At 47.2% G+C, this 27,643-nt stretch overlaps 1 protein-coding gene across 1 annotated transcript in view; it reads left to right on the forward strand.

Moving 5' to 3' along the window:
* The window catches only part of clasp1a (cytoplasmic linker associated protein 1a), a 68,217-nt gene that overhangs the window by 31,073 nt on the left and 9,501 nt on the right, over positions 1 to 27,643 (forward strand). The window contains exons 9-33 of the mRNA XM_076747625.1: positions 8,189 to 8,329; positions 8,499 to 8,572; positions 9,306 to 9,398; positions 9,535 to 9,680; positions 10,332 to 10,467; positions 11,296 to 11,366; positions 11,457 to 11,516; positions 12,009 to 12,086; positions 12,170 to 12,337; positions 12,924 to 12,970; positions 13,318 to 13,488; positions 14,109 to 14,132; positions 16,057 to 16,164; positions 16,632 to 16,658; positions 17,336 to 17,500; positions 18,925 to 19,083; positions 20,339 to 20,401; positions 21,149 to 21,252; positions 21,754 to 21,777; positions 22,381 to 22,625; positions 23,265 to 23,328; positions 23,585 to 23,748; positions 24,287 to 24,365; positions 24,444 to 24,587; positions 27,337 to 27,486. Coding sequence (XP_076603740.1) covers positions 8,189 to 8,329; positions 8,499 to 8,572; positions 9,306 to 9,398; positions 9,535 to 9,680; positions 10,332 to 10,467; positions 11,296 to 11,366; positions 11,457 to 11,516; positions 12,009 to 12,086; positions 12,170 to 12,337; positions 12,924 to 12,970; positions 13,318 to 13,488; positions 14,109 to 14,132; positions 16,057 to 16,164; positions 16,632 to 16,658; positions 17,336 to 17,500; positions 18,925 to 19,083; positions 20,339 to 20,401; positions 21,149 to 21,252; positions 21,754 to 21,777; positions 22,381 to 22,625; positions 23,265 to 23,328; positions 23,585 to 23,748; positions 24,287 to 24,365; positions 24,444 to 24,587; positions 27,337 to 27,486 — 2,705 coding nt within the window. The remainder of the gene's footprint in view (positions 1 to 8,188; positions 8,330 to 8,498; positions 8,573 to 9,305; positions 9,399 to 9,534; positions 9,681 to 10,331; positions 10,468 to 11,295; positions 11,367 to 11,456; positions 11,517 to 12,008; positions 12,087 to 12,169; positions 12,338 to 12,923; positions 12,971 to 13,317; positions 13,489 to 14,108; positions 14,133 to 16,056; positions 16,165 to 16,631; positions 16,659 to 17,335; positions 17,501 to 18,924; positions 19,084 to 20,338; positions 20,402 to 21,148; positions 21,253 to 21,753; positions 21,778 to 22,380; positions 22,626 to 23,264; positions 23,329 to 23,584; positions 23,749 to 24,286; positions 24,366 to 24,443; positions 24,588 to 27,336; positions 27,487 to 27,643) is intronic.

Below are 27,643 nucleotides of genomic sequence, written 5' to 3' on the forward strand. Positions count from 1 at the left end.
CTTCTTTGTGAGATGCAAACAGTCTCACATGTTTTCACCGAATCGCAGTCGTGAAGTTAAATTTTGGAGGTCTTGCTTTGGAGCTGTCGGCAGCTCGACCGTCAATAACAGAGAGACGGTCGCTGTCAGATTTTCTGTGGGCCTGTCTGGATCTGTATCGGGACCATTTACAGCAGATCAATGCAGAATGTGAAGTGAAGCTTCAGATAGAGGCAGTATTTATAACCACAGAGACTGTTAGCCGGCAGTGACGCCTCCAAACAGGGAACACTGAATGTGGGCGGATTGTCGCAACTGTGGTGCATCAGCCAATACGTCCTCAGTTTCCTCAACACAATCACAGAACGCCTTTGTAGCTGGCTTAATCCCAGAGGCTTTGTGTGTGTGTGTGTGTGTGTGTGTGCGTGTGTGTGTGTGTGCGTGTGTGTGTGTGTGTGTGTGTGTGTGCGCGTGTGTGTGTGTGTGTGTGTGTGTGCGCGTGTGTGTGTGTGTGTGTGTGAGCTGCCTTCAGCGCCCTCACTTCCAGTGTTTTGCTGTAACACTGCGGACACTGCAAGTCTGTCTTTTCCCGAGTGTTGGGCCGTGATGAGCTGCAGACTGAGAGCCGCTCGCCTTCAGTCCCGACACGTCAGCGGTCGTTTATGTGCAGACACTGCTGTGAAAAACCCGCTGAATTGACAAAATTTTAACTTTCTGGCATTAGCTGAACTTTGCAGCTCTCTGATGCCACACTGGGATCTGTAAAAGGAGAAATAACGTGATTGTCAGAGCTGAAAGGTGAAAGGTGAAAGGTCAATGCACGTGTCAGCTGGGCCTGCTGGACTCATGGATTTGGGATGACAGCGTGTCTGCGTGTGTGTTTGAGCAGGTGTGTGCGTGCTTATGTGTCGCACCATGAAGGATTTCTTATTCTGAGGGCGCCCTTTGATCATCACACACTGCTCTGCAAAGAGATGAATGTGTTTCTTGTGTGTGTGTGTGTGTGTGTGTGTGTGTGTGTGTGGGTGTGTGTTCGAGCCCGTGAGGCTGCTGCACACTGTGGAGGAGGCTCTGCCTTTAAAGCCCTGAAGAAAGACCTTTTCTATATCTGGTGTTTTTTAAATGTGTGTTTCGTTTGTGATGCATTCGGATTTTACTTTGAAGAGTGAACACAAGAGAAATAGAAGATTCACTGAAGTACTTTTCACTGTTCCCTCACACACATGCACGTATATCCTTAACTAGTAATGTCTTCATTTGACCCTTAAAGACACTTGAGTTAGTTGGTATTGTCTGTGTTTTTCTGGACAATAATGGAGCTGAATGGCTCTGAGGAAGACGATGTGTCAGGCTGTGATCAGGATCAAATCATTGATGGTTTTATGGGATTCAGGGGCAACAAAAATATAGACTGTCAAATCTTATCCTTTAACACCACCAGTGAGTTAAGCAGAGACAAGTGTGTCAACAGAAAGACAAACTGATGGACATATTCTGTGTGTGTGTGTGTGACGGAGAGACTGGAGTAGACACTGTGGGCGGCCCGCTGAATGATGTGATTGTCTTCCTTCTGTTCGCTGCCAAGTGAAACGGGCAAACGGCCCCTCTGTCGAAGTGACTCTGAGGATTAAAGGGAGCTTTGAGGGACACAATGAGAGGCCGCTGTAGCAGTGCCCCCCCACCCCCACCCCCCCACCCGCTCTGTAAGGACACAGCCGAGGGTCATCTAAACTGACTGAAACCACCGGCCTCAGAGACGGAGTCGGCCTCAGCGGGCTGTTTTTTATGCAGCTGTCAGACAACAACACGAGCATCATCCCATGGTGTGACTCAGGTTGCAGTCTATAAATAGACTTCTAAAAAATGGAAATAGATCTGATTGACGTGGTGAAAATTCTCTTTATTTTAGTGGCAGGTGCATTTTTAGTATTAAAACAGTGAAATATGCTCAGTGGGCGGTTTGTGGGATGTTGTTGTGGATGGATATTTTTACGACGTGGAGCTGTGAGGTGTAACCATACAGACCTCATATCAGCTGTTCTGGGTGGATCTTCAGCTCCAGTCTCTTATCTTCTCCTCCTGTCTCTCTGCATTTTTTACGTCTTTGGATGTTTCTCATCTGATCTCCACCTGGCCGTCTCGTCTGCCTCAGCTCGCCTTTCAGCATCACTGAGCGCGGGAGAGAGGACTGAGAGACTCACGGCTGATGGATTTTTACTGCCGAGGTCAAAACTCCAGCAACGCTTGAGGTGTAAAGAGCGACTTTACTGTTAGACCGACACGTTTCGGCTTGTGGCTTTCATCTGGGTCGTCATAAAACACATTACAGAGAGCGTTTAAAGCAGAAAATATGTGAAAGCTATAAAAGATATGAGACGAATCAACATTTACATGCACAAAACACATGGATGAAGATGTTGTTATGGAGCATCTGACTCTCAGTGCAACACAAATGCAGCCTTCTTTAGCTGAATCAGACGCCCTGTAACACCTTCAGGCCGTCTTGTTTGTCAGGATTGTCTCCTCATCCTCATTTGTGGCAGTGCTGCAGAAAATAAACCCCATGAGACGCTACCCTGTCTTGAAGTGAGCATATATATTGTTTTAGAGGCAGATATCGCTGTGTTCCCTCAGCGATTCCTCTCATTTATAAAACACAACACTCCCAAAATAAAGAACACAGTGATATTGAAATATTTAGGACGAGCTGAAGAGAAAATCCTGAATGTTGGCAGTGGATGCAGCAGTCGGGCTGAAGGCTCATAACTTGAAATCGGCCTGGTAAAAAGCAGCCTGGTGGATTCAGCCTGGTGTCACTCAGGAAACTTTGTCAGGGAGAAAATCAGCAGCTAGTCGTCCTGAAGAAGAGCTGCTGGTCTTACACGACCGCTGGGAAACCGACGTCAGCTCCTCTGCTTCTGTTCCTGGTTTCTGGAGTTGATAAAGTGCGAGTGGGACAGCCAGCTCGTTGTCCTCACAGAGGGCTCGTCTGCGATAATGAGTGTGTGTCTGTCTGCGTGCTGTGGAAGCTTCACTGAAGGGCCTTTGTTTTCACTTGTGTGCCTGAAATGATGCATGTTGGGGTTGAGTTTTTCTTATTTAGAGCTGAAACAATTAGCTGATTAGCACAGTTTTGATAACTGATTCACTGTTTGGTGAACAGTGCTGTGCAGTATTCAGGTGTGGTTACTTAAAGACTGATGGTTCCTCGTCCTTCAGCACTTCCTTGTAAAATCTGATGGTAGTAATGATCGTGGGCTTTGAGGCGTCAGAGCAGAGCTCGTCAGAACAGGTCGAACTTCAGGGGATCAGCCGGCGTTTTCTAAAGAATCACAGGCTGCTCTCTGATAATCTGTCCTGGATGTCCTGGAAGTCCAAGAGGAACCTGTGAGGGACAACCAAGTCCAAAAGAGCTGCGAAGTGATCATTTGCTAATCCTACTCAGATGAAGACAGAAGAAAGACAATATGTTTCATGTTCTTCCTCATCAGCTTCATTGATTTCTGTAAATATCTCTTATTGTGAATCTGATGCAGCAACACGTTTCACAGACACCACACAAAAACACCTGTTTGAACATTCCACAGGTAAACAGGCTCATTGGTAACAGGTGAGAGGATCATGATTGGGTATGAAAGGGGCGTCCTGGAAAGGCTCAGACGTTCACGACTTTGTGAACATGAGTGGACACGTTTTTTGTGGAATCAGGGTTGTCAAACTCACCCTGTCGCTGTCATGTGGAACGAGGGCAACCAAAAATAATCTCTTCCTGACCGAGATCTGAGAAGTGTCACGTTACAACTCGATTACCTCTCTGAGAACGCCAAAGAACAGAGGACACAGGTTGTATAAGTCACCAGTTGAGGAGAGAATGAGCCTCGTTGGCGGCCTCAGTGTACGGTCAGAGCTCCCTGTGGCGATGGAGCAGGCGAAGCTCCCGGAGAGCAAGAGCTCACCTCCCTGGTACATACGTGACAGACTTAAATCCCATCTGGATTAAACAGGTGGAGTTTTCTGAGGAAACAAAGCTCATACGGTGAAGTATTTGACTTCAGAAAAGCAGAACTTGCGGTCAGGAGGTTAATTTTCCGCCCCGCCGGCAGCCTCTCTGGTGTGTCAGCAAAACAAGACATCTTTGTTATGACATAACGCTGATCACCAGTCATCTGTCTCTTATGTAACCCCGGAGGCTGCCGGCCCTGTGAGGACCGGGGACGACCGGGGAGGGACAGAGGGATGAAAAGAATAAGAGTCATTAGAGTCAGAGAGACGGATAAAGACAGAGATAAGGGGATCAGGGTGGAAGAGGTTAAAGGGGGCAGAGGTGGAGGGATGAGACAGACCCTCTTCCTCTGTACAGAACATCGAGCGTCTCCTCCATTTAAACAACTTTACTTTCCAGAACTTTCTCTAAACCCCTCGTGCCTCTGGGCCTTATTCTTCCTCAGCGAGCGCAGAGAAAATCCTCCCTATTATATAAATCTGTGGTTCAGAGACAGATTACTGGAGACTCTGCTGATGCCAGTGCAGCTTCAGCGACTTTGACGACTTCAGCGTGTCGTAGCGTGCTGCAGCGTATCCTGACACCTAGTGCACATGCACGGCAGCGCATCCTTGGTCCCTGAAGCAGACCTCAGCATGTGTGGTATTGCTGTGAGTCAGTAAGTGTGGTATTATTATTTATCTATTAACAGTTTCTGAATTCAGTCCTAGAAAACATCCTGTAGCACAGTGTGTTGTGTCATAAAAGGGCGTATGCAGTGGAAGAGGATGATCCATAGGATGATCCATGTCTTCAACTGGAATGAGAAAAACAACCATTAAATGGCCAAAAGGGTCAAAAAAGGCAAGATGGAGCCTTCGCTGTTTCTCTGAGGTTTTATGATTAATTTGTTCTTGTGTATTTTGGGCAAATCTGGAGAGATAAAGATAAAGATAAAGAGATAACGTATCTCAAGAGACCTCTTTGTGCATAAAGGTTAAACACATAAATCAAGTATTTCTAGCCGCCCAAAGGCCGGCTGTAGACTTTGCTCTGACTGTGCTTCTCTTAAAGTCTGTAACTGAACGTGAAACATGGCTAAAAATGAACACAGTCAACCTTCACCGACTGAGGTCAGACTGCCAGTTATTGTTCAGAGGCGGCATCGTAGAATATCGATGCTGTTCATGGGATTTTCCCCCTGAGAGGATGTCGGGAGCTGTAACATCCGCTGTCCTTTCTCCTCTCCTGCTTCCAGGCCTCAGTGCGCTCTTATGTTTTCATGAAAAAGTTGCCAAGGAAGACACTGACTTCACACCACAAGCTGCTGACTTCACACAAGCTCTGCATGTTGAGCGATTATCAGCGATTAGACGCTTCAGGAAGGCGGCGGTGATGTCAGGAGGCCTGTGGGATCGCTGCTACTGTCACCTTCACACAGCACTAATGACCGGCTGCAGGCAGTCCTGTGTGTGTGTGTGTGTGTGTGTGTGTGTGTGTGTGCGTGCGTGCGTGCGCACTGTTTCCTGTGTGTCTGTATGTGTTCGACTAGCTCGTTGCGTGTTGCATGCAGCTGTAATTGCTCCCCTGACACGCAGCTAAATCACCCAGACATTTGTGTCAGTATCGGTGAGAACAGCCCGTCTGACAGCTCTAATCAATACGTTTCTCTGTGTGTGATGTGCTTTCTGTGAAGCTGCTCAGCTATTATAATTACATGGAGGTGGCGATCAGGCAGCGTGAGCTCATATGTCCTTTTTGTAGAGTTTAAGTTTGGATCGTTTCCTGCTGAGCCTGTTCCGGTTGGCTTGTATTATACTTTTTTTTAAATGCGACGCCGGGTTGTGTAAGTGGTAACTGGAGTCCAGCTGGCTTTGATGTTGACTTGTGTGCTGCACAGAACCACTGGGACCAGTTCAGTAGTTTGAAGAGCAAAGGGTTGTTCCAGTGGTGGAAGCTGTGTGGCTAACTGTGCCGACACTTTGTACCCAGCTAGTTTGAAATCTTTGCTTTAATCCTTCTTTTTATGATGTTCTAGCAAAACCTTTCTCACTAAATTTGCACCTTTAGCCTGACAGATGCTGGGTTTTTGTGGCCGGTATACTTTTATGTGTCAGAGCAGAAAAAGGTGAAGATAGTAAAGTGAGTGATGGCTGAATTCCATTTAGCTTCTTCAGCTTCAGGACCCTGGTGTTGCAGACCTGGTGTTGGTCTGTATCAGCTGCAGGAAGGGGAAACGGGAGACTTTAATGACAGCTTTTAAGTGCCGATAGACACGGTGCGCTACCTTTTTACATATGGATTCAGCCACTTTAAGCCTCATGAAATGTGTGTACTCGTCCATACAGGGCTTTTAATACATGTGGTGTTTTTGTGATGTGCCGCACGCGGCCATTGATTCAGGTCTACGTGAGCCGTTCAGTGCTCTGTGTTGAAATGGAGCAGAAACCACGCCCAGCCAGCGCCGTGCCGGGTTTTGGGAGAGCGCCCATCATTAATAGTGCATCAAGTCCGGTGACATCATGTGATTCCCGGCACAGCTCTGCCTGACATGGAGGTCTGACCCCCCCGAGGCTCTGAAAACACCTGTGTCAGTGCACAGAGGCTCCAAGCCTCGCAGCTTCAGCCTGGGTTTATTTTTCTTCTCAGCTTCAGTTCTTGTTGTTTTCTTCTTTCAGCCCTGCCAGCACGAGCACAGGGCTGTAAAAATTAAAGTGTGGGTCAGTTGGTCATTATTCAGTCATTCAGACGCTCCGAAAAAAACTAGAATACTAAATAATTGCAGATATAATTGTGCACTTTTGTACTGAAAACCATAACTGAGCCAGGCAACAGTTTATCATGAGGTGCACATGTTCACGTTCACTAGTTGCTTATTAGCATGCATATTATTAGCATATTAGCTCTTTATTAGTCCTTATTCTGCATGATCATCGTCAGCATCGACTGGGCTGTTAAATACATGAATTCCAATAATACAATATAATAATCTGATCTCTAAGCACTAAAAAGGTGATCTCACAACAATAGACCCCTCCCTCCTCTCACCATGAGAGTCTACAGCATCACCAGTGGTCATAGAGTGACACACACACACACACACACACACACACACACACACACACACACACACAAGGCTTAAGGGCTGGCTAGTCTGGCACTTTGTCAGAGCCCAGCGTGCAACAGAGTCACACACACATCCTGTCGACAGAGATGCCTGACGAAGAGGAGGGAGCGTTCGAGGGTGCAGCAGAGACATGCTGAGGAAGCTGGTGTGCAAGAAAATCTGTGCTCGTAAGAACGACGCCTTTTATCTCTCCTGCTGCCGCTCGGCTTTGCTCTCACGTGGATCTCCATGTTTTTGTCTTCCTCACCCTTCGGTCGCCGCTCTGCTTCCTCTGCCTTGCGCGTCTCTTTCCTCTGTCAACCTGTTGCCTTTTGTCCTCCTCTTTGCGTCTGCTTGCGATGGATGCAGCGTCACGCTCGTGATAGCAGCAGGGTTTTTGTGTGTGAGCCTGGTGTTTGCTGTTATATCTGCTGATATCACTTGTCTCCACTGATGGAGGCAGTGTTTATGTGCATAAAAGAGGTGAGCTTCATTTCTAAACAGCTTATTTTACGCCACAGGAGCACATTCTTTCTGATAAATGGATCGAGAAGTGATTTTGAATCAATATCGTTTCTCTGTGTGACCTCAAAAATAGACAACGAGCTAAGCTGCAAACATTTGCGTCGCCGCCGTGCCTCAGCTGACTGCAGCCACCCAGCGCCGTCGTAGCTGCTCGGGGCTAATCCCTCGTGTGAATGGTCACGTTGGGCAGGTGACAGGGGGCCATGTATCCGTCCGCGGCTGCCAAACCAGATTAAAGTCAGATGGATGGATAGATAAAGGCTGAATGGATACATACACACGGCGCTGCTCTCTCCATTGAGGCAGGCAGAGGTCATACAATGCAGAGATGACTCGGGGCCAACAGTCGGCAGATAGCTGGGAAGAGAGTGATGATGCATTTCACGATAGGCTCTGATACTCACCGGGAAGAACACTGCGTGAAAACACCGACCCCTGAGCGGAGTCATGCCTCTGAATGATGAGCAAATAATGATTTATTGATCCTTACGGGAAATCTCTCACACAGTCATCGAGCCGAGCCAACAGTTACGTTTGACATTTAAATCAGCTGATACTCAATATGTTCTCCCTTTTTTCTGCCTCTGTTGCTGCAGATAAGAACTTTGAGGATGAAGACTCTGTGGACGGAGGCCGGTCCTCCTCCTCGTCATCCTCCAAAGCTCCCCCCAGTGGCAGGAGGACTGTAGTGAGCTCTGTTAGGAGACCCAGCTCAGCCACCACAGCGAAGGCCGCAGGTGAAGGAGGGGCTCAGCTTTAAGAAACTATACGCTGAACGTCAGTCGCAATAAATGTGCCAAGACTACAGCTGTGACTTTCACTGCTGCCTGATGATGTCTTGCACTGCATCTCCTGCAGCTGCTGGTGAATCTCACTCATGATACCTTGTGCTTTTTGTTCCTAAAGGTAAGGAAGCAGGCGCCGGTGCTGTTGATGAGGAGGATTTCATCAAAGCCTTTGATGACGTGCCCTCAGTCCAGGTAAGCCGAGCCAGGTGTTGCCGTGTGAAGTGCAGCACAAGAGGGAAGAGCACATGGAAAAACGTGTTTTGTAGTATTTTTCTCTATAGTTCAGTCGTTCCCTGTTGTGACGTCCTGCTGGTCTGTCAGGTGGGAGACACTGGTGGCATAAAGCCTCACTTGGTCTCGTCTGACTCCAGCTGTTATTAAAGAATAGAAACCTCTTCATAACTGCAACATCTTCCCATTTTCTCACTCCCTGTCAAAGCATTAATTCCTTGTTTCTTTTACATTAAAGCTCTTTCAGAACACAGCATTGACAGCACAGTCATATGTTTGACTTTCTTTTTTGGCTCTCCCTATAACGTCACTGACTCTCCTTATCGTCTGTTGGGTTGATTTCCAGCAGCAGGACTTCAGGCTGTGACAGCCACACTTATCCAGCAATTATTCTGTGTCAGCTTCTAATGAATTTCACAAACGTGCACTTACTCAGGCACAGGTGGCATTTATCAAGTTGACATGAGCTTTAGGACAGATCTGTGCAGTTAAGAGGGTTTACAGACTTGAAACACTCGTATGGTGACTGTTTCCAGCTGTCACATCTCAACATTGAAGGTATTTGCAGTATTTTCAAATTCCTGTTTGTAATGACCCTGATGTCGTTATCTCTCCTGTCTGTCTGTCTGTCTGCCTGTCTGTCTGTCTGTCTGTCTGTCTGTCTGTCTGTCTGTCTGTCTGTCTGTCTGTCCAGATCTACTCTAACAGAGAGTTCGAGGACCAGCTGACCAAGATCAGAGAAGTGCTGTCTGATGACAAACATGACTGGGAGCACCGAGTGGTGGCGGTAAGACTCACACACACACACACACACACACACACACACACACACACACACACACACACACACACACACACACACAGAGGAATGCATGAATCCCGTGAGGAAATACTCTCATATGTGTCTTGTGTTTCCTCTCCAGCTGAAGAAGGTCCGCTCTCTCATGCTGGCCGGTGCCACTGAGTATGAGGGCTTCGCTCAGCAGCTGCGTCTTCTGGAGGCTCCTTTAAAGCTGTCGGCTAAAGACCTGCGCTCACAGGTGGTCCGCGAGGCCTGCATCACTCTGGGGTAAGATCCTACGCCGTGTGAGTGTCACTTTCAGTAATTTTAACTTCCAGGGGAGTTCATAGAGCGAACTATCTGCCAGGTGAAAGAACGACACAACCCTAAATAAAAAGTTCAATACAGTGAAAAACTGAATAAACTGGTAGTCATTTGTGTTTTAATTGAAAAGTCATTCAGCTTCATTAACGGATGAGTCGCCTTGGCAGGATGGACTTAATGGCCTTGATTGACAGCTGTGACATTAACTCAAACCTCTAACTGATTAGGTTACGCTACGCTAAAATGTTTTCTTTCCACATACTTAAGCTAATGAACACGAGCCCCGCTCGGGTGTGAAACGAGCAGCGTGCTCTTCACCCAAAAACATCCGTCATCCGACTTTTAATACAACCCTGATGAGGTGGAACAGAGCTGGAAAGAGCAGAAGGTTGATGAATCGACGGGAGCTTCATGGTTCCCGCCATCCCTCGTAATGTCACACATGTTTTTTTAGCTCCCCTCGCGATCATTACGTGGAGGAAAGTTAGACTCTTTGCGTCTTACTCCTCAGTCAACACGTGAAATGAAGGAGCAGTGCTTCTTACACACTTGTCAGAGTCCTCTTTACATTAACACATCACTTGTTCTTTAACACGGCATCCTTCCCTCTGTCAGACATTTGTCATCGATTCTGGGAAACAAGTTTGACCACGGAGCGGAGAGCGTCATGCCCACGCTGCTGAACCTCGTGCCCAACAGTGCCAAAGTCATGGCCACGTCTGGAATGGCCGCCATCCGCCTCATCCTCAGGGTAAGAGGGGGAGAGGGGATGCGTTAATGTAGTATCTGCTCATCTTTTTGGGCATCCCCTCCCCTGAGCTTGGAGATTTTTGTTGCTCGTAAATACCTTTAACCTAAAGATGGAGAGGCCATGATTATATTAGGCCCTCACCTGTTGTGCGACATATGTTCTGTCACGACCATATTAGGTCTTTTTAACTTTCTGTATTTAGTTGTGTCAACACAACTCCCCTATATAATGCATGTTCGAGATGCTGTATGTGTGTGTTGCTTCTATTGGCTGAAACCACCCAGACATCGCATGCTGTCTGTGATGCTGTACTTGCTTCAATAAACTTTTTTGAACAAGACAGTATCGGCGGAGAACTTCTTCATCGTCTTCACTTCATTGCTGCGTCTTCGATATACAACATTAATATTTTCATTCATGTCATATGCACCACCTGATCATGAAAGCAGCATCATTAGAGGGTGATGCAGGAGTGGGTTTCTGCTCCTGTCCATCCTACACCCACAAAAACACTCCAGAGGCAGAAGATTGACTCCATCACTTTCCAGTGTCATGTGCTGGTTGGGGGGCTGCAAGCAACCAGCAGCCAGCCACCAGAGCAGAGCAGAACGATGCTCAGAATAGAGAAAAATGTGCTTATTGTATTAGAACTGCATATTTATATTTGTGTAAAACCAGTCCTGTTCTAATGATTCCCGTCCCTCCTGCTCCCGTCACATGATGATTAGTGAACTCGACTCCAATCAGCCTCCAGTCATCATGTCAGACTGATAACATAATCGTATGAAGAATCAGTGAAAGCTCTGTGTTTTTGTCTTTGTCCTCCAGCACACACACTACCCGCGTCTCATCCCCATCATCACCAGTAACTGCACCTCCAAGTCCGTGGCGGTCAGACGGTAAGACCACCTGAACGCCGCTCTTCCCTGTTGTTCCCATGCTAAGCATCCAATGCCATCGTGTACTTAAGGACGTCTGTCTCCTTCCAGACGCTGTTATGAGTTCCTGGACCTCATGTTACAGGAGTGGCACACTAATACACTGGAAAGGTAAGCTGAAGCTGTGTGCGTCAAATAAATGAAGCGGTGTAATGTGTGTGTGTGTGAGTGAGTGGGTGTTTATGTGTAGTGGAGGTGATGCAGACATGCTTCCTCCTCCTCCTCCTCTCACATGATGGCATTTGAGATCTAAAACATTTTGCTAACTGTTGGCTGGATGCGCCTCTGATGAGACCCATTAATCTGATGAGTCCTGAGAGAGCCGTCGTCAGGACCCCCAGCGATCAGGCGACTCTCCGTCTCTCCGGCAGAGACTTTAAAAAGCGTGTGAAGCCCCCTGTGGGTGGTCACATTCCCTGTGGACCACCAGAGGAATGAAAGTGAGGCAGGCAAAGAGAAGGAAGACGTATACACTGCAGGAGTTTTTTAGCCCAGCGTTTGAGGTCTAAGCTTCCAGGAGCCGTCCACCTTTACTTCCTGTTCTGATCTTCATCGTGGGTTAGCTGCTTGAGTCCTCCTCACCATGTTCCCTTACTACCCCAGACACGTGGCTGTTCTGACTGAGACCATCAAGAAAGGCATACACGATGCTGACTCTGAGGCCAGATCCATCGCAAGGAAGTAAGTGCCACCCCAAAAGACTTATTGTTACCTGAGCTAAGGTTAAATCTTCATCATCTGCTTCTCCTCACCCTCACCTGTAGGTGCTACTGGGGCTTCCACGGTCACTACAGCCGGGAGGCGGAGCATCTGTTCCAGGCGCTGGAGTCCACCTATCAGAAGGCCCTCCAGTCTCACCTGAAGAGCTCTGACAGCATCGTGTCTCTGCCCCAGTCTGACCGCTCCTCGTCGTCTTCCCAGGAGAGTCTGAAGTAAGAACCGTGACCCCTCCCCCACCCCTTCTCTCCTCTCCTCTCTCCCACCTTCCACCTTTTTCTACCATCCTTTGCACATCTCTTTGCTGTAATTGATTGGAGGAAACCACTAATGCATCTGTCCTGTTGAATATGAAAACACTGGTAATTATAATCAGACGGGCAGCAGACAGCTGAGCGCTCACGCACGCGCTCCTGGATCGATCGCCATCGTTTAGCCAGATTTCAGATTCCCTGTGGGGCGTGTTGGCTAATGACCTCATACTCCATCCATCATGACTGCAGCTGTTGTGGTCATCAGTGTGTGTAGGAGGGGGGGTCTGTGTTTTAGGGGGTGAGCTCATTTCTTCTTTTCAGCCTCACAGGAAGCAAAGTCTGACGCTAATGATTTCTTAACCAGAGGCTAACGTGTTAGCAGCGCTCGAGCTACATGCTGAGCTCTATGGGAACATACTGTGTTATTCATATTATCTAATGCAGCGAATCCATGTATTTTACATGCATAATTACACATTAGCTCTGCTGATTCTTGGATGCAATAACAATGTTTGTACTTGCTCGTAAAATCTCTCTTTTTTTGCAGCCGCCCGTTGTCTGTGAAGAGTGTCATTGGAGGGAGCATAACAAGGAGTAAGTCACTCTAACCTCTAACTCTAACTTATCTACAGCTTAGTGGTGACAAGCGGAGAAGACTTCACATGTTAGAGTGATAAAAGAAAGAGTTCAATGAGCAAGAAAACACAGAAAGAACACTTTAAAATGCTCATGACAGAATAAGATGATCTCTACTTGTCTATGTCAGGTACTGCCTATGCACTGCAGAGGTCATCAGTCTAGTTTCAGGGCTTTGCAGCTGGTCTTTGTTATCGTCGCAGTTCTTTTGCACAGTTAGCACAGAAACTCAGATTTAAGATGTTAGTAAAGCATTACGCACTTGGAACAAACTGCCTCATGTTTGCTTCTCATCTCTGTTGAAGGTAAGCTGGTGAGCACCAGGGTGCACACTACACCGGGCTCCCTGCAGCGCTCCCGTAGCGACATCGACGTAAACGCCGCCTCCAACGCCAAGTCACGTCTATCCACCGTTCCCGCCTCCTCGCCGTTCAGCTCCGCGGCCGCTCTTCCCCCGGGGTCCTACGCCTCATTAGGTAATCCATCAGTCTTCTTCTTCTAATCCTCTAAAAGCAGAGAAACAACGCTCTGTAGGCCAGTTTCACTCTCTGTCATCCAGGAAAACGGTGAATTATAGAAACATGCACGCTGTCACAGTGTGCAGAGACAGAAACCCTCAGAATAAACACTGATTGAAGAGACTTTCCCAGCACTGATGTGCAGTGTTTGAGCACAGCTTTAATGGGCTGACTGGAGTTATTTATGACTGCTCAGCTTGTCATTAGCCTGTTCTGCCAGCAGGAACTGTTCAAATCCTTGGCTGACACTTTAACACATCGATGTGATGAGGCCGGGAAGCCCCCTGATGTGACACGTTGTCAGGATGTTTCCACTGACATCTTATGGGGGATGTTTAGGCCTTTCCTGCCAGTAGACAGGAGATTTACTGTAATCATTTTGCCATGCAGAAACTTTCCTCCCTCCCTTGTTCTCCTTCTCCAATGAGTCCCCGTAGCTCGATAAGGGCCCTTACTAATGATGATGAGGCCCCTTGCTTATCCACTCACTCCTGTTCCTGCTTCAATTGCTACTAATGTCTTCCTCTATACCTCTCCTCCCACTCGCTGCTGCTCCGCCTTTCTTAAATGCCCAAAAGATGGCACTCCCGGTAAAAGCGATGGTAAGACTTGTGTGTCTGTGACCCTGTGTGTGTGTGTGTGTGTGTGTGTGTGTGTGTGTGTGTGTGTGTGTGTGTGTGTGTGTGTGTGTGTGTGTGTGTGTGTTTGTGCAGATTGCACAACAGAACGTGAAGACGTGAGTGTGTCTTTTGTCAGCTGTCACGGCTACACGTTTACATCTTCCTCTCTTCATCTGTGCCCTCTTTTCCTCTCTTTATCCCCCCAAGTGGTCGTCACTTCTGTGGAACTCTGCATGGACTGTCTGCATGGATTTCCTCCTCTGACTGTGACCTAACAACCGTACCCATCAGCTCTGTTACTTACACAGCAATCCAGCCCCCTGTTAATGTTCCTCACTGTGTTTAAGTTGATAGACAACGCTGTTGTTTTCTTCCTCCTTTCCTCCTAACAGTCGGCGCACGTCAGCATGTTGTGAATCGAACGGCCGTCAGATCTGACGTCCTCCCAAAGCTTTTAACCGTCCTTCATCATGTGGAGGATCCTCAGGACTGCTCTGCTGTGTGAAGTTTAAGGAGAATCATGCCACCTGTTTTGAGTTATCACCCAAAGTTTTGTACGACAGATCCTTTTTAAACTGCAAGTTAAATCAGCCAGTTGTCAGTTTTTCTGATGGGAACAAAAGAAGCTTCCTTACTTCTTCACTAAAAGCTGTGGAGGCAGTCGAAATGCACATGAAACCGGGTCGATCAGGTTTGCTTTGGCACAATTTGCTTCATCCTGATAAACTGGAGATGATTGCACTTGCTGTAGTTTGATCCCAGAACACTTCCTCTCCATTTCAAGGAGACCCTTATTTTTAGCTTGTTATCGCACTCACCATTTCCAGGCCCTATGACCCAGATCTCACCGTGGTGAGAGGGCTTTTATCCCGAACTTATCATAAAGCCCTTCAGTGGACACGCTCTGGACATGAGAGTGGGAAGAAAGTTTTATTTTTGCCTCGTGTGCAGCACATGTGTGTGTGAACTGTGTTAAACCAAAATCAAATGTCTCCAAGTACAAGTTGCCTTTATTTATGTGGGAAAGCTGCTCACATTTAAAAATCCTCAGGAGACTTTGGGTCGTGTTATCGAGTGTGTTTCAGGTCGAGTGCGTTGGGAGCGATAACGAAGTTGCTTGTTAAATGTGACCAACAGCTTCAGACCCACCGCGTGTTTAACGTAGCAAAAACCCGGCATGCTAAGTTTTAGCTCGAAACTTGTCTCTGTGTGTGTGGGGAAAAGGTTTCTGTCAGTTTCATGTTGCTACCTTAAGCTAGTTAGCATTTCTCACTTACCCAATGGGCACTTCTAGCCTAAAGCTACCCCTTTAGCTTGCAGCTAGCAGTACCCTTTGGTTTGAGCTAGGAAGGCTAACAGAGTTGACCTTTTTTAATAGCTAAAGTTTCAACGCAGAGTGTTTTTGTACTCATTGTAAGAAGTGAGTAATGAAGATATCAGAGTATTCCTTACTGCTGGAGGTTGTTTTTCAAGCAAAGGTCATAGGCAGCTGCAAAGGATGTTCAATGTTTGTCCATCTTTTTCCAGACCTGGGCCAAACAGTTTGCCAATATTTCTTATGGTTTGTTTCAGCACCTTTAGACGCACGAGTGGGACATGACACAAGCACTTAAAAGCCACTGAACCTGTGCTTTTCTCCGTTCATGTCTTAGCTAGCATTAGCACAACTGTGCTCACACGACAAACCACGAGCATGAATTATTGGCAAACACAAGTGGACCCAGGTTTGTCTGTTTCCCTCCTGTGTGTTTCCGGGGGGGCTCTACCCCCTCGTTCAGGTCTTCATTCTGTCTCCCCAGACTTTTCCTTCTCCAGCATCTCTGTCCAGGGTTGGGGTGACCACGTTCAAGTGATTCACGTGCATTGAACTTCTGCCTCTCTGCCCTCTCCTTCCCTTATCGTCCAGGTCGAGTTCGTACCAGGAGACAAAGCTCGGGCAGCGTCGGCGGGGCCAGCACCTCGGTGGTGGACAGCCGGGGACGCAGCCGAGCCAAAGTCGTCTCCCAGTCCCAGCGTATGTACACACACACCCCACACGTGTTCACATACGGTGAAGCTGAAACTCTTCAGTCACGTTCCTCACATCCGGCATCGCACAGCTCTGAGTGTGCGTAGTGCGTGCCGATCACACATGTCAGTATGATCTTTGCCTCGCCGGCTTTGAGATCATACTGATGCTGTTTCTCGTATGTGTGTGTGTGATGTTTCTCATGCACCACCCTGAAAAATCTCTCGCTCACAAATCCTCGGTATTTGTGCAACTGTGCCCACATGCATGCACTGTGTGTGTGCTTGTGTTTTAAATATAAAGTGTGTGTGTGTGTGTGTGTGTGTCGGTATCTATATATTCTCGAGATCTGCTAACGTGTTCACAGCCGTCCAGAGTGCATGCTGGGTAAAATCAATAAACATAACCCCTTCTGTCTCATTTTGACCGTTCTCGATCTCCACCCTGTCCTGCCTATTGCTTCCATCACCCAGGATCCAGATCAGCCAATCCCATCAGTGGTAAGGCCTCAGCTTCATCCAATCACGAGCCAGACGCCTCATCCCAAAGCACCGCCCCCCCTAGCACATACAGCTTTGCACGCCGTTCTTTTAGCCTTTCACGTTTGTTTCCTACATGAAGTAGCAGCATGCTCCACTCATCACATTCAGATTACTTTGTCCCACAGTCTGAGAAGCCGCTCGGAGTCGGAAATGTTCGCCGTCAGCCATCTTCTTGTCTTTGTAGTCTTTGTTTTCACCGTTGAAGCATTGTGTGTTCCCATTGGTGACTGGTGCCACAGTAAATGTCTCCCCACAGCACAAGTAGAATATGTATCCAGCCACCCCCCCCCCACCCTGTGTGTATCCAGGCTGTAACATCTGTATTTGTGCATCCAGATAAAGTTGTGTTTGCCTTCAACTTCTGTTTTGTCACTAAAATAGTATTCATTCTCCTTCAGATAGAACTAAATCCATGAAATACACGACGTAGGTTTATCCTCCACACTGAGATTAATGAAAGTAAAAGTCGTTATGTTGTGTTACCTGTCCCACAGCGCTGGGCTCGAGTTTTGGCTCAGTCCAAGCATGTTTTTGTAGGTGATGCCACTCCCTTACCCCTCATCCCAGCCAGCGTCTCAGCCGCTCTGAGTATTGTCTAACCACGGCACGCATTTGTTTGTTCTCTCTCCCGACAGCCGGCAGTCGCTCCAGCTCTCCAGGCAAGCTGCTCGGCCACAGCAGCTACGGCCGCATCCCTCGAGCCACGGCGTCGGCCTCCACCACGCCGGCAGACAAGCGCAGCAGGATCCCTCGCAGCCAAGGCTGCAGCCGCGAGACCAGCCCCAGCCGACTGGGCCTCGGTAAGGCCAGGACTCCGGCGCACCCTGCTGGATCTCTTTCTCTAGAAACAAGCTGTTCTGCAGGATTTCTGTCTGTCTTCTTTCTTAACAAACACCCCAAATGAAGAATGCTAATTGAGTAAGCAAGGCTACATTCATTGAATTAGTTGATCTCATTGGCTACACGAGCTTGTGACTCTGCAGCTCAGCGAAGCACTGAAACACTCACATGCTCCACGTCACACAGGTGTGCTTGTCACCACGCAGCACAGGAACACCTGCACAGAAAAGTCAGAACTTTTCTACCTTAACTTCCTGAGAAGGAGACAAACTCGTGTTTCTGCTTTGAGACGCTGCAGGTGACCACAGTGTCTGTTTTTGTGATGGTTTTCTCTTCTTCTGCGATCCGTTCTGACGTCTGATTGGTTGAGAGCGAGCAGTGGTTCTGGGTGTTGTAACAGTGAAAGCTGAAGTTGAAACTGCCTTGAATTGCTCCTGCTTGTTAGTCTTCATTTGGGTTACATGGCCTGGTTTGAACCACGTGACAGGCGTCAGGAGTCATCCCGACTGTCTGATTCAACATCCTTCTCCTCGTTCATCAGGTTGGATCGATGTGTTTATCACGTCAGTGAAAAGTCGTGTCAGTAATGTCGGATTCTTCATTTTTGTTCAGTTTACAGGTCTGTTCATGCTGCTGTTTCTGACATACTTTGATGTGTCTTAATATCTGAGTTGTGCACCTGTTGATCCTTTTCCATGAATCTAATCACACGTTAACAGAAGCTGGAGTTTGCAGTGTTCAGACTGTCTAACCTTTACCAGCAGTCTGCTGTTTGACAAACGCACTCACGCAGCATTCTGCACTGCTTCTGTCTGTTTGACTGCCGAGTTCTCTTCTTCTTCATCTTCATCTTCTTATCTCTCCAGTCCATCTTCATCTCTCTTTATATTTAGTAGCAGGGCTCCTGGATGACGACGGCAGTTGATCGTTCTGTCAGTCAGTCGATCGTCTGCACGTCCCTTCACATTTTGGTCCAGACTAAGATCTGAACTAGTACTAGCAGGGTTGCCTGGAGTTCATCTTGGTAACTCGTGAATTTGTTCACAAACATGATCAAAGACAGAAATATAAAATTGATACACACGGTCTCTCATCAGCGCTTTAACAAATTGCCGTGAAGTTTTCCGAGCACATTCATGTGTTCAAGCCAATGAAGCCTTTGACTTCAAGGCCCTAAGAATAGCAAAGTCACCAGTGTGTTGTTTGTTTCATCCAAAACTTAACGGCTGTAATGAACATGGCGTCCTGGAGGCAGACTGCAGGCTTTGTCCTCCCCCCTCTCTCCTCGTCTCATAACCTCTCCCCCTCCTCTGTTCCTCATCTCTGACCCACACTCCTCCATGAATGCTCACTGACACCTCCACCTAACTTGTTGTCCTGACAGCCAGCCTGTGTGGTAAAGCTCTTCTTCCTGCTGCTCTTCCCTACCGCACGCTAGCCCGGAGCCGCATTCCCCGTCCCAGCATGAGTCAGGGTTGCAGTCGCGACACGAGTCGCGAGAGCAGCCGCGACACCAGCCCCGCTCGGGGCTTCGCTCCTCTGGGTGAGTACCGCTGAGCTAGCTGTCCGGACTACCTCTGCCAGAGCGGGACAGGCTTTACAGACGCTAACACGAGCCTCCCTCCTGTTGTTGTGGTGTTGTTTGTAGTGTCTTATGGCCATGCGACCTCCGCCTGTCTCTCACTCTGCATGCACTGACTCTGGGTTCAAGGAAATCTACTGTTTGGGGCATAGAGCTTATTTTTTCTCTTCTGGATCCTGATTTTTTTGTTTGTTTCTTAAGACTGTATAAATGTCAAAGACTGGGGATGACAAAGAGGAAGAAGTTGCAGCAAGCAGTCATTGCATTCAGTGTTCAAAGCTGCAAACAGAGCACAGCCGAGGAGCTGTAGCTGTAGTTCCTGTGCTGTGACGTAACTCTGCAGCCACTTTATCATCAATGAATCTGGAAAGCAGCAGCTGAGAAGTACGTCTGCCCTTTAGAGCAAAGCATAAGGAGCGTCAGTGCTGTTAGCATAGCACAGGTTAACCTCCTTTTGTTGTTGCAGAGTGACACACTGCTCTGCGCTCTCCTTATCTGTGGGCTTATTATTCATCACAGGGACAAAGTGTTGGAATGTAACGCTGGTTTGGGTTTGAATAACGATGACGTGTACTGGACCGTATATCCAAATGTAATTCATCTAGATGTGACCCTTTTCATGCTGCAGGGACAAGTGAAGTCAAACCACATCATAATAATTTTACTTAATTTAAGGGTCCAGTGTTTAGGATTTAGGGCCAGAAATTGAGTATAATATTCATAGTATGTTCTCATTGATGTGGAAACAGCAGGTCGTCTTCTATGGAGTCTTTTTCACCATCATGTTTCTACAGTAGCCCAGAATGGACAAACCAGACACTGGGTCTAGAGAGGGCCTTAGCTTCTCCTCCACTCCTGTAAAGGGATGGGTGAAGCAAGGAGCATTCAGCTGCTTGTAATCTGCAATCTCACCACTAGATGTCACTAAACCCCACACTGCCCTTTAATTTATGTATAAGCAGGGATTGTGAGATGTGAAGGTTGCTACTGATATTCTTTCAATTTTATGTCACACATCTGAAGCCCACACTTATTTTCTGCACGTCAGGAGTTGATGTGAATATCGATATTATTCATTTTCAACATTTAAACAAGAATATGAGCGATGTCTGAGGAGTGCAGCAGCATGCAAACAGCTCCTCGCTCTTAGAGTTTGGTGTTAACCCCGTAGTGTCTGTCACTAACCCCCCGGTCCGGATGTTGCCCACCTTTGCAGCCTCCCGACGTCACTCCCGTTCAACCAGCGCTCTCTCCACAGCCGACCCCCACAGCCAGTCAGGTGACCTGCATGCCCAGACCTCCCAGTCCCTCCCGGCCTTACAGGCAGTCGAGCCAGCATGCGTCAGTGGTTGTGTTAAGTGATGTGACTGCAGGCAGCATCCGTCATTCCATTACTTTATGTTCCCTCCAAATGTTTTTGAGCATTTTATTCAGTGTTTTAGCAGCAGGAAAGGTAAGAGTGGAGAAATTGTGATAAGTTAGCATGTGAAGGGAAACATCACGTCATCTGCTTGTCACCACTTTGCGTTTTCGGTGCCTTATACATACCTTTTTTATTTTAGCTCTGATTTTCATGGTGATTTACAGCCTTTTATGTGCTGACTCAGCCTGCTTTTACTTGTTTTCAGCTTTTCGTGTTTTGTGAATTGTGCTTCTGTTGTTTTTTTTTATTTTGAACGTATTAGCTTGTATTTGTGGTTTTTCCTCTTTGGTGCGTCATTGGTGCTTTGTACCTGCCATCTTTCAGGGAAACGCTGCAAATCATACCTGTGCTTCTTCATCATCTGATTGGTTTTTCTTTTGGAACATGTCTCTTTTCATTTTGCTTTTGGTGGTTGGACACTTGAGAAAATTCCCCTCTTTTCAGCTCATTTATTCACAGTATGCTGCTTCATATGCACATTGTATTTTTCGTTATGTGGGAACTTTTGTCCCTTCAGGTAAGTCACAGTGGCCACTTTGACTCCATCAGCAAGCGTCACTGACCGTCTTCCTTTGCCTTCTTCTTTTCCCTCCGCCTGTTTAGACCGATACGGTTTGATTCACCAAGCACGAATCTCTGCTTCAGTCAACGCCATGAGGGTCCTTAACACTGGCACAGAGGTGGAGGCGGCGGTTGCTGATGCTCTGGTAAGCTGCTGTGGAATCCCTGCATCCAGGAGAGACGTTCATGAGTTTGTTGTTGAGAGGGGATTGTGATGAAAGCAAGCACGGGGTGAAGTTTAGTTCAAGTCTTTTACATGTCGTAAAGTGTTTTTCTAGCAGACTTCAGGCTCTGGACTGAGCTGCAGGAGGCCGTTCAAGGCAGCACCATCAGACATAAACACTCCTGTTAGCTGCACTAACGAGGATGCTCATTGTGTCTCATTGGGCGAGCGCTGATTTTAGCAAAAACTCAAATTACTTATTGTTCTGACACGCACCTGTCAGGTGACTTTTAGTGGCTGCTTTGCAGACTTAATGGAAGTTGTATGTTCAGAGGTCATAATCTCAAGCAGTCGCACGCATCAGTTAAAATGTGAAATGTCTAGTTCTGTCCTCCTTTGCAGGAGGGCTGTGTTTGGTCTTTGTCCCCCCGTTTAAACCTTCCCTCTCTCCTCTTTCCCTCTCGGTTGTTTGTTACCATTTCAGCTTTTAGGAGACTCCAGGAATAAGGTAGTTGGTCATTTTACACACTGTTCATTTATCACGCACTAATCAAGTTGAGACAACAGAAATGCAGCTTGCCTCATGACACCCCTCCACCCCAACCTTTTGATCTGTTTATGGATTCTTTCATTTAATTTTGCTTTGAATGTTTACGTCCATCGCATCCCAGTCGTTTGCATCTGTGGTACCCCAGCAAAGATTTCTACTTCCACATTGTGATTTTAATGTGGTGAACCTCATTGTTCTGGTACATTATTCACGCGTGTCCATGAGCTTAAACACGCTCCACTGTTTGAAGTGTCCCCACTGCACTGCATCTGTAGTCAGACCTTTGCTTATCGTGGCACCGCTTGACTGGCTTTTGATGTTTTTATAAAACAAAGAAACTTTGATTTTTTAACTAAGGAACTGCAAACCACAGCTGTGCTCATGTGTCTGAAATTTACTCCTAAACCTAAAAGTGGCATCCACAGAACAAAACAGAGCAGAAAAGTGCATGGCTACCTGTTGCAGCTGTCACAGATATACCTCACGGCTGAGTCCTGCAGAGCTTGGTTAGCATTCAGGTCTCACACGGTGGGTCTTACGTCTCTTCACGTCCTCCCGCAGAGGAAGCCACTGAGGCGGAGGTACGAATCGCCGGGCATGTACTCCGATGACGACGCCAACAGCGACGCGTCCAGTGCCTGCTCAGAGCGCTCGTACGGCTCCAGGAACGGAGGCATCCCCCATTACCTGCGGCAGACGGAGGATGTGGCGGAGATCCTGAACCACTGTGCCAGCTCCAACTGGTCAGAGAGGAAGGAGGGCCTGCTGGGTCTGCAGAATCTGCTCAAGAGCCAAAGAATACTGAGGTGTGTCAAAACATGAGGGGAAATGTGAGCTTTGGTCCTCTTTGTCCAACCTGCTCAAGTGTGACCAAAGGCTGCAGAGGCTTCTGTTAAACAGTTAAAGGAGGTGTTATTGTGTAATAGCTCTGAGCTGCAGGACGTACACTAAGACAGAGCAGGCCGCCGTCTCTGTGGCAACGTAATCAGGATTTTGTCCAGCTTCCAATTACTCTTTATGGGAGTCTCAGTGATATTAAAGCACATCATGGACTGTCTCACTCAGATGTGTGATTATTCTCATCAGTCTTATCAAGAAGAACAGATCGTTGATGTTGCCTGATAACAGTCGATGAGGTTCTGTCAGAACTAAAACCTAAAACCTGTTTAGAGGTGTGTTACTGCCCAGGACAGGTGGTGAACTGTGGGACACGTCTGAATACCTGAATGATATTAGGAAAGCTGTTTTCATCAGGTGTACTGTGTGCTGTATCTTTCCGATGTGGGACACACTACCTGCCTCAGGTGTGTGTCGTGTCTTTGCTGAAAAACAAACTGTCGGTGACATGACGCCTGTGTTGCGAACCTTTTCACATAAGAAGCACATGAAGTGTTGATGGCGGACCCTGCCGCGCTTTACTGACTTCCTGTTTGTCTTCGCTGCAGCCGAGTGGAGCTGAAGAGACTCTGCGAGATCTTCACGAGGATGTTTGCAGACCCACACAGCAAGGTAAAGATGAGCTGTTCCAACCGAAGCACGTAACTAATGACGAGCTCAGTGTCAAAGCATCCAAAATGAGCAATAAGTGATGGAGCTGTGACTTGAAACTAATGGAGTGTCTCTTGTTGCATGGCCTGCCTTGCTGTGGATTTAACAACAGAGAGTAAGTGTGTTTTTCACCCGGGTTAATAAAAGCATTAACAGGAGCAGTTTCAGCTCATGTCGGTCAGATGGTGCCGTGTCTGAACTGTTCTCACGCTCTCAGGTGTTCAGCATGTTCCTGGAGACGCTCGTGGACTTCATCACGGTGCACAGGGAGGACCTGCAGGACTGGCTGTTCGTCCTGCTCACTCAGCTGCTGAAGAAGATGGGGGCAGATCTGCTGGGCTCCGTCCAGGCCAAAGTCCAGAAGGCCCTGGACGTCACAAGGTCTGAAACGCAAGCCAGGCCTGGCAGTCAGGTCACAGGGAGGGGACAGCTCAGATTAGAGGCCGGAGTGCATTTCCAGCGGATAAGAGGACGTCTCTCCGTTAACCTATTGAGTTTGTGTACAATGTAAAGCTTTGCAACCTTTGCTCCTCTTTGTCTCTCAGTTTGCAGTGAACAATGAAAGTTAACCAATCAGAGGCGACACCCTGAAAATCCTTCAGTCATGTTTCGACAGCCATTTTGAGAATTCGTCAATTGTTTCAGTCATTTTTCGAGTAAAAAAAGTCAAACATTTGCCAGTTTCAGCCTCTTAGATTTAAAGATTTGCTGCTTTTCTTTGTCATCTGTGTTGTCAGTGAAGAGTCTTTGGGTTTTGGGCTGTTTTTTGGACAAAAAAAGCAATTTGAAGATGCTGCTTTGAGCATTTTTCACAGTTTTGTGATGAGTCTGTGAAGAAAATAAATGTTAGCTGCAGCTCTGTTTTAAAAAATGACTTCCTGAGACTGAAAATATTAACTTCTTTCTTCATGTTTGTCAGGGAGTCGTTCCCATTTGACCAGCAGTTCAACATTCTGATGAGGTTTATCGTCGATCAGACTCAGACACCGAACCTCAAGGTGCGGTAAAATGAAAAAGCCTGCTTTTGATTGGTTGGTTGGTCAGACGACTCGGCTGAACGTCTGTTGTCTCTTCAGGTTAAGGTGGCCATTTTGAAGTACATCGAGTCTCTGGCTCGGCAGATGGACCCGACGGACTTCGTCAACTCCAGCGAGACGCGCTTGGCCGTGTCTCGCATCATCACCTGGACCACTGAGCCCAAAAGCTCTGATGTGAGGAAGGTAGGCCCTGATTGGTCGCACCGGCAATGGAAATCTCTCCTCAGACAAACGGGTCTTTCTTTACTCCCTGTTGTTGAATTTGTTCTTATTTTAAGTAGGTTGAATATGTTCAGTTCATGTTTTTACCCTCTTATGAGAACATTAATGTGCTTTTTTTTAGCTGTGACACATGATGACATGATGGTTGCTTTAATCCTTAAGCTGTAAAAACCAGGAAGTTTAGGTCCCACAGCTGAATTCTTATGCTTCAAGCTTAATGAAAAGACGTATTTATTATTTATACATAGGAAGTAATGGCATACTAAACTATTATAACGAGTGGGTGAGCAAGCTTATTGCAAAGCTAACTGCTAGGATATTTATTTATTTCATAGGCTATTTGCTTGGAGAGCAGGTCTGTCATCGCTCAGCGATTTGTGAGGACAGACCGGACAGCCAGCGGCATCTTGTATACCTCCACACTTCTTTTTTCTCGTCTGAATTCTTCAGCCTGTGATGTTTGCGGAGCAGCAGTTGTAAACATTGATAATCGGCACTCTCCGTGTGATGGCCTTGGGTCAGCGGCCCATTATCTTCCCCTTGTCTGATGCACGTCATATGTTCTCCCTCTGTGTCCCCCTCTGTTTGTTTTTCCACTGCTGTTCTTCAAAATGAAATCCTCTCTTAAATCAGCGCCTGACCTCCAGGCAGCGTGATGATCAATCCGTGAGCTTAGACTCTTTAGTTTGTTTTCACGCGTGCACATATCCCCGATGTGGGGAGATGGATGGTTTGTTATGAAAGACTGCTTCAGCACTGCATCCACCTGTGATGGTGGAGGTCCTGTGTCATGATGTAACGCCCATTCTGCCTTCCCCCGGTGCCTCAGACCCTTCATAACTGGGTGAGCGACGAGCTAGCTGGCAGGTCCAGCACCGCAGCCTTACTGTCCGCTGAGGGCAACCAGGAAGAAAGGTGTAAGCAGGTAGAGCCCGCCCCGACAGCCAGTCACAACACGACACGATAAGCACGCAATGCCCCGCCTGCCCGGTGCCTAACCAACACCTTCAAGACAGAGAAAACTCCTCCAGAGTCTCACTCACCTCTACCATTTACGCTTTAGCTGTTTTGCTGTAACAACCTAAAAGTCGGTCTGTGCCTTGCAAACTGATCACTCACCAGAGAGACGAAGCTTGTTGTGCAGCCAGGAGAGACTTCGGTTTGACCCTGGTGTTTTCCAGAGTGCAGGAAATGCTTGTTGCCTGGTATGAAATGACCTTCAGGCCAGTTTTACTGCTCAACATCGATAGAATGCTGTTCTGTTACTACTGTGTGCCTAACACTTTGTGTTTGTCCGACTCACCTTAACAGCCTCTCATCCACCTGCATACCTGCATGCTGTTAACATTTTATTATTGTACAACCCCGATTCCAGAAAGGTCTGAACTCTGTGACATCCTTCATCCAGTCATGTGTTCACAAAGTGGTGAACCTCGCTCCATCCTCTGTGAGCAACTGAGCCCATCACACCCAATCATGATCCTCTCACCTGTTACCAATCAGCCTGTTTACCTGTGGAATGACCCAAACACAATAAGAGATATTTACAGAAATCAATGAAGCTGATGAGGAACAACATTAAATATATTGACCTTGTGCTGTTTTCAGTTTATGTCAAAAAGGATTATCACATTCTGTTTTATTTATGCTTTATTCAGACTTTTTGGAACTTTTTGGAATCAGGGTTGTACAACAAAGATTCATAAGACTTGTATGAAAAGTAGTTTCAGCAAACATATTCAAACTTTATAGAAACCAAAGAGAGATGTCATCAAAACTATCTCACTGACCCTCAGAAATAAGAAATGCACCATGAAATATTTCTAAAATATACACACTCAGTGTCCACTTTATTAGGCACATCTGTACAATCCTGTCTGTGAAGACTAAAGGTCCATAGATCCACTCTGAAACCACTAAAAACAGATGCTTCTTATCACCTCAGATTTTGCCTCATAATCATCAAGTTTCGATTAGAAAGTAAACCTCAGTGATTGTTGCCTGTGCGTCATCCACGCTTACAGAAGTCAGGCCCTGCTGGCAGCTAAAGGAGACTGACCTGGTGCAGATTCACCGAAATGTTAACAACTAAAGATGAAACACACACCTTTATGTGCAGCTGATGTCACAAAATGTGATTGTCGTCCCTTAAATGTCTCAGAAAGGGAAACATCTCAGGCCAGTTCTGGTTTTAGTTTCTGTCTTAGTCCAGTATAATTCCCTCTGAAGAGCCAGATCTTCACCTTGGTACCATTAAACATCACGCCTCTGCAGCCCCCTCCCACTTTGACCTCGACACGCCTGCATGTTGCAGCACTGAAATAGTGTTAATGTTCTGGAATCGTTGTGGACGTCGTGAGTTTTTGCCACTGAATGCAGCTTTGAACGCTCACCTTTAACAGTTTCTTTCGACAGGCTTAACGCAGATGTTGTTCTACCCAGACGTGCACTGTGGAGCTGAAAGCTGGTTTCAGTGGTTTCAGCAGAGTTTGGACCTTAATTAGCGTTAAGCTTGTGATAATGATCAAATGTTACAGCATGAAAATAAATTAATAACAGAGCAGTTGATGGTTCAGTCGCAGCTCCTCTGACTGAAACATCTCATTGAAACTTGTGACTCAGGTGCTTCTGAAACCACTGAAACCACCTTCTCCTTCTAACCTGTTTTGTCCTCCATCCTGACCTGCGTCTTGCCCTGCGCCTCCTCCAGGCCGCCCAGGTGGTGCTGATCGCTTTGTTCGAGCTCAACACCCCAGAGTTCACCATGCTGCTGGGAGCCCTGCCCAAGACCTTCCAGGACGGAGCCACCAAGCTGCTGCACAACCACCTGAAGAACTCCAGCAACACCAGCAGCAGCGTGGTGAGTCACATGACACGCCGCGGTCTTTGATATCAGTCAAACAGAAGCCTGGCTCACATCACAGACCGCGTGCCGACCTTCAGATGGTGACCGAACGGTCGTAAACCCAGGCCGTCGTAGATCAGACGCCACCTTTAGATGCCATCACTGTTTCCAT

Source organism: Chaetodon auriga, chromosome 13, assembly GCF_051107435.1.
Source record: "Chaetodon auriga isolate fChaAug3 chromosome 13, fChaAug3.hap1, whole genome shotgun sequence".
NCBI classification, from domain to species: Eukaryota; Metazoa; Chordata; class Actinopteri; order Chaetodontiformes; family Chaetodontidae; genus Chaetodon; species Chaetodon auriga.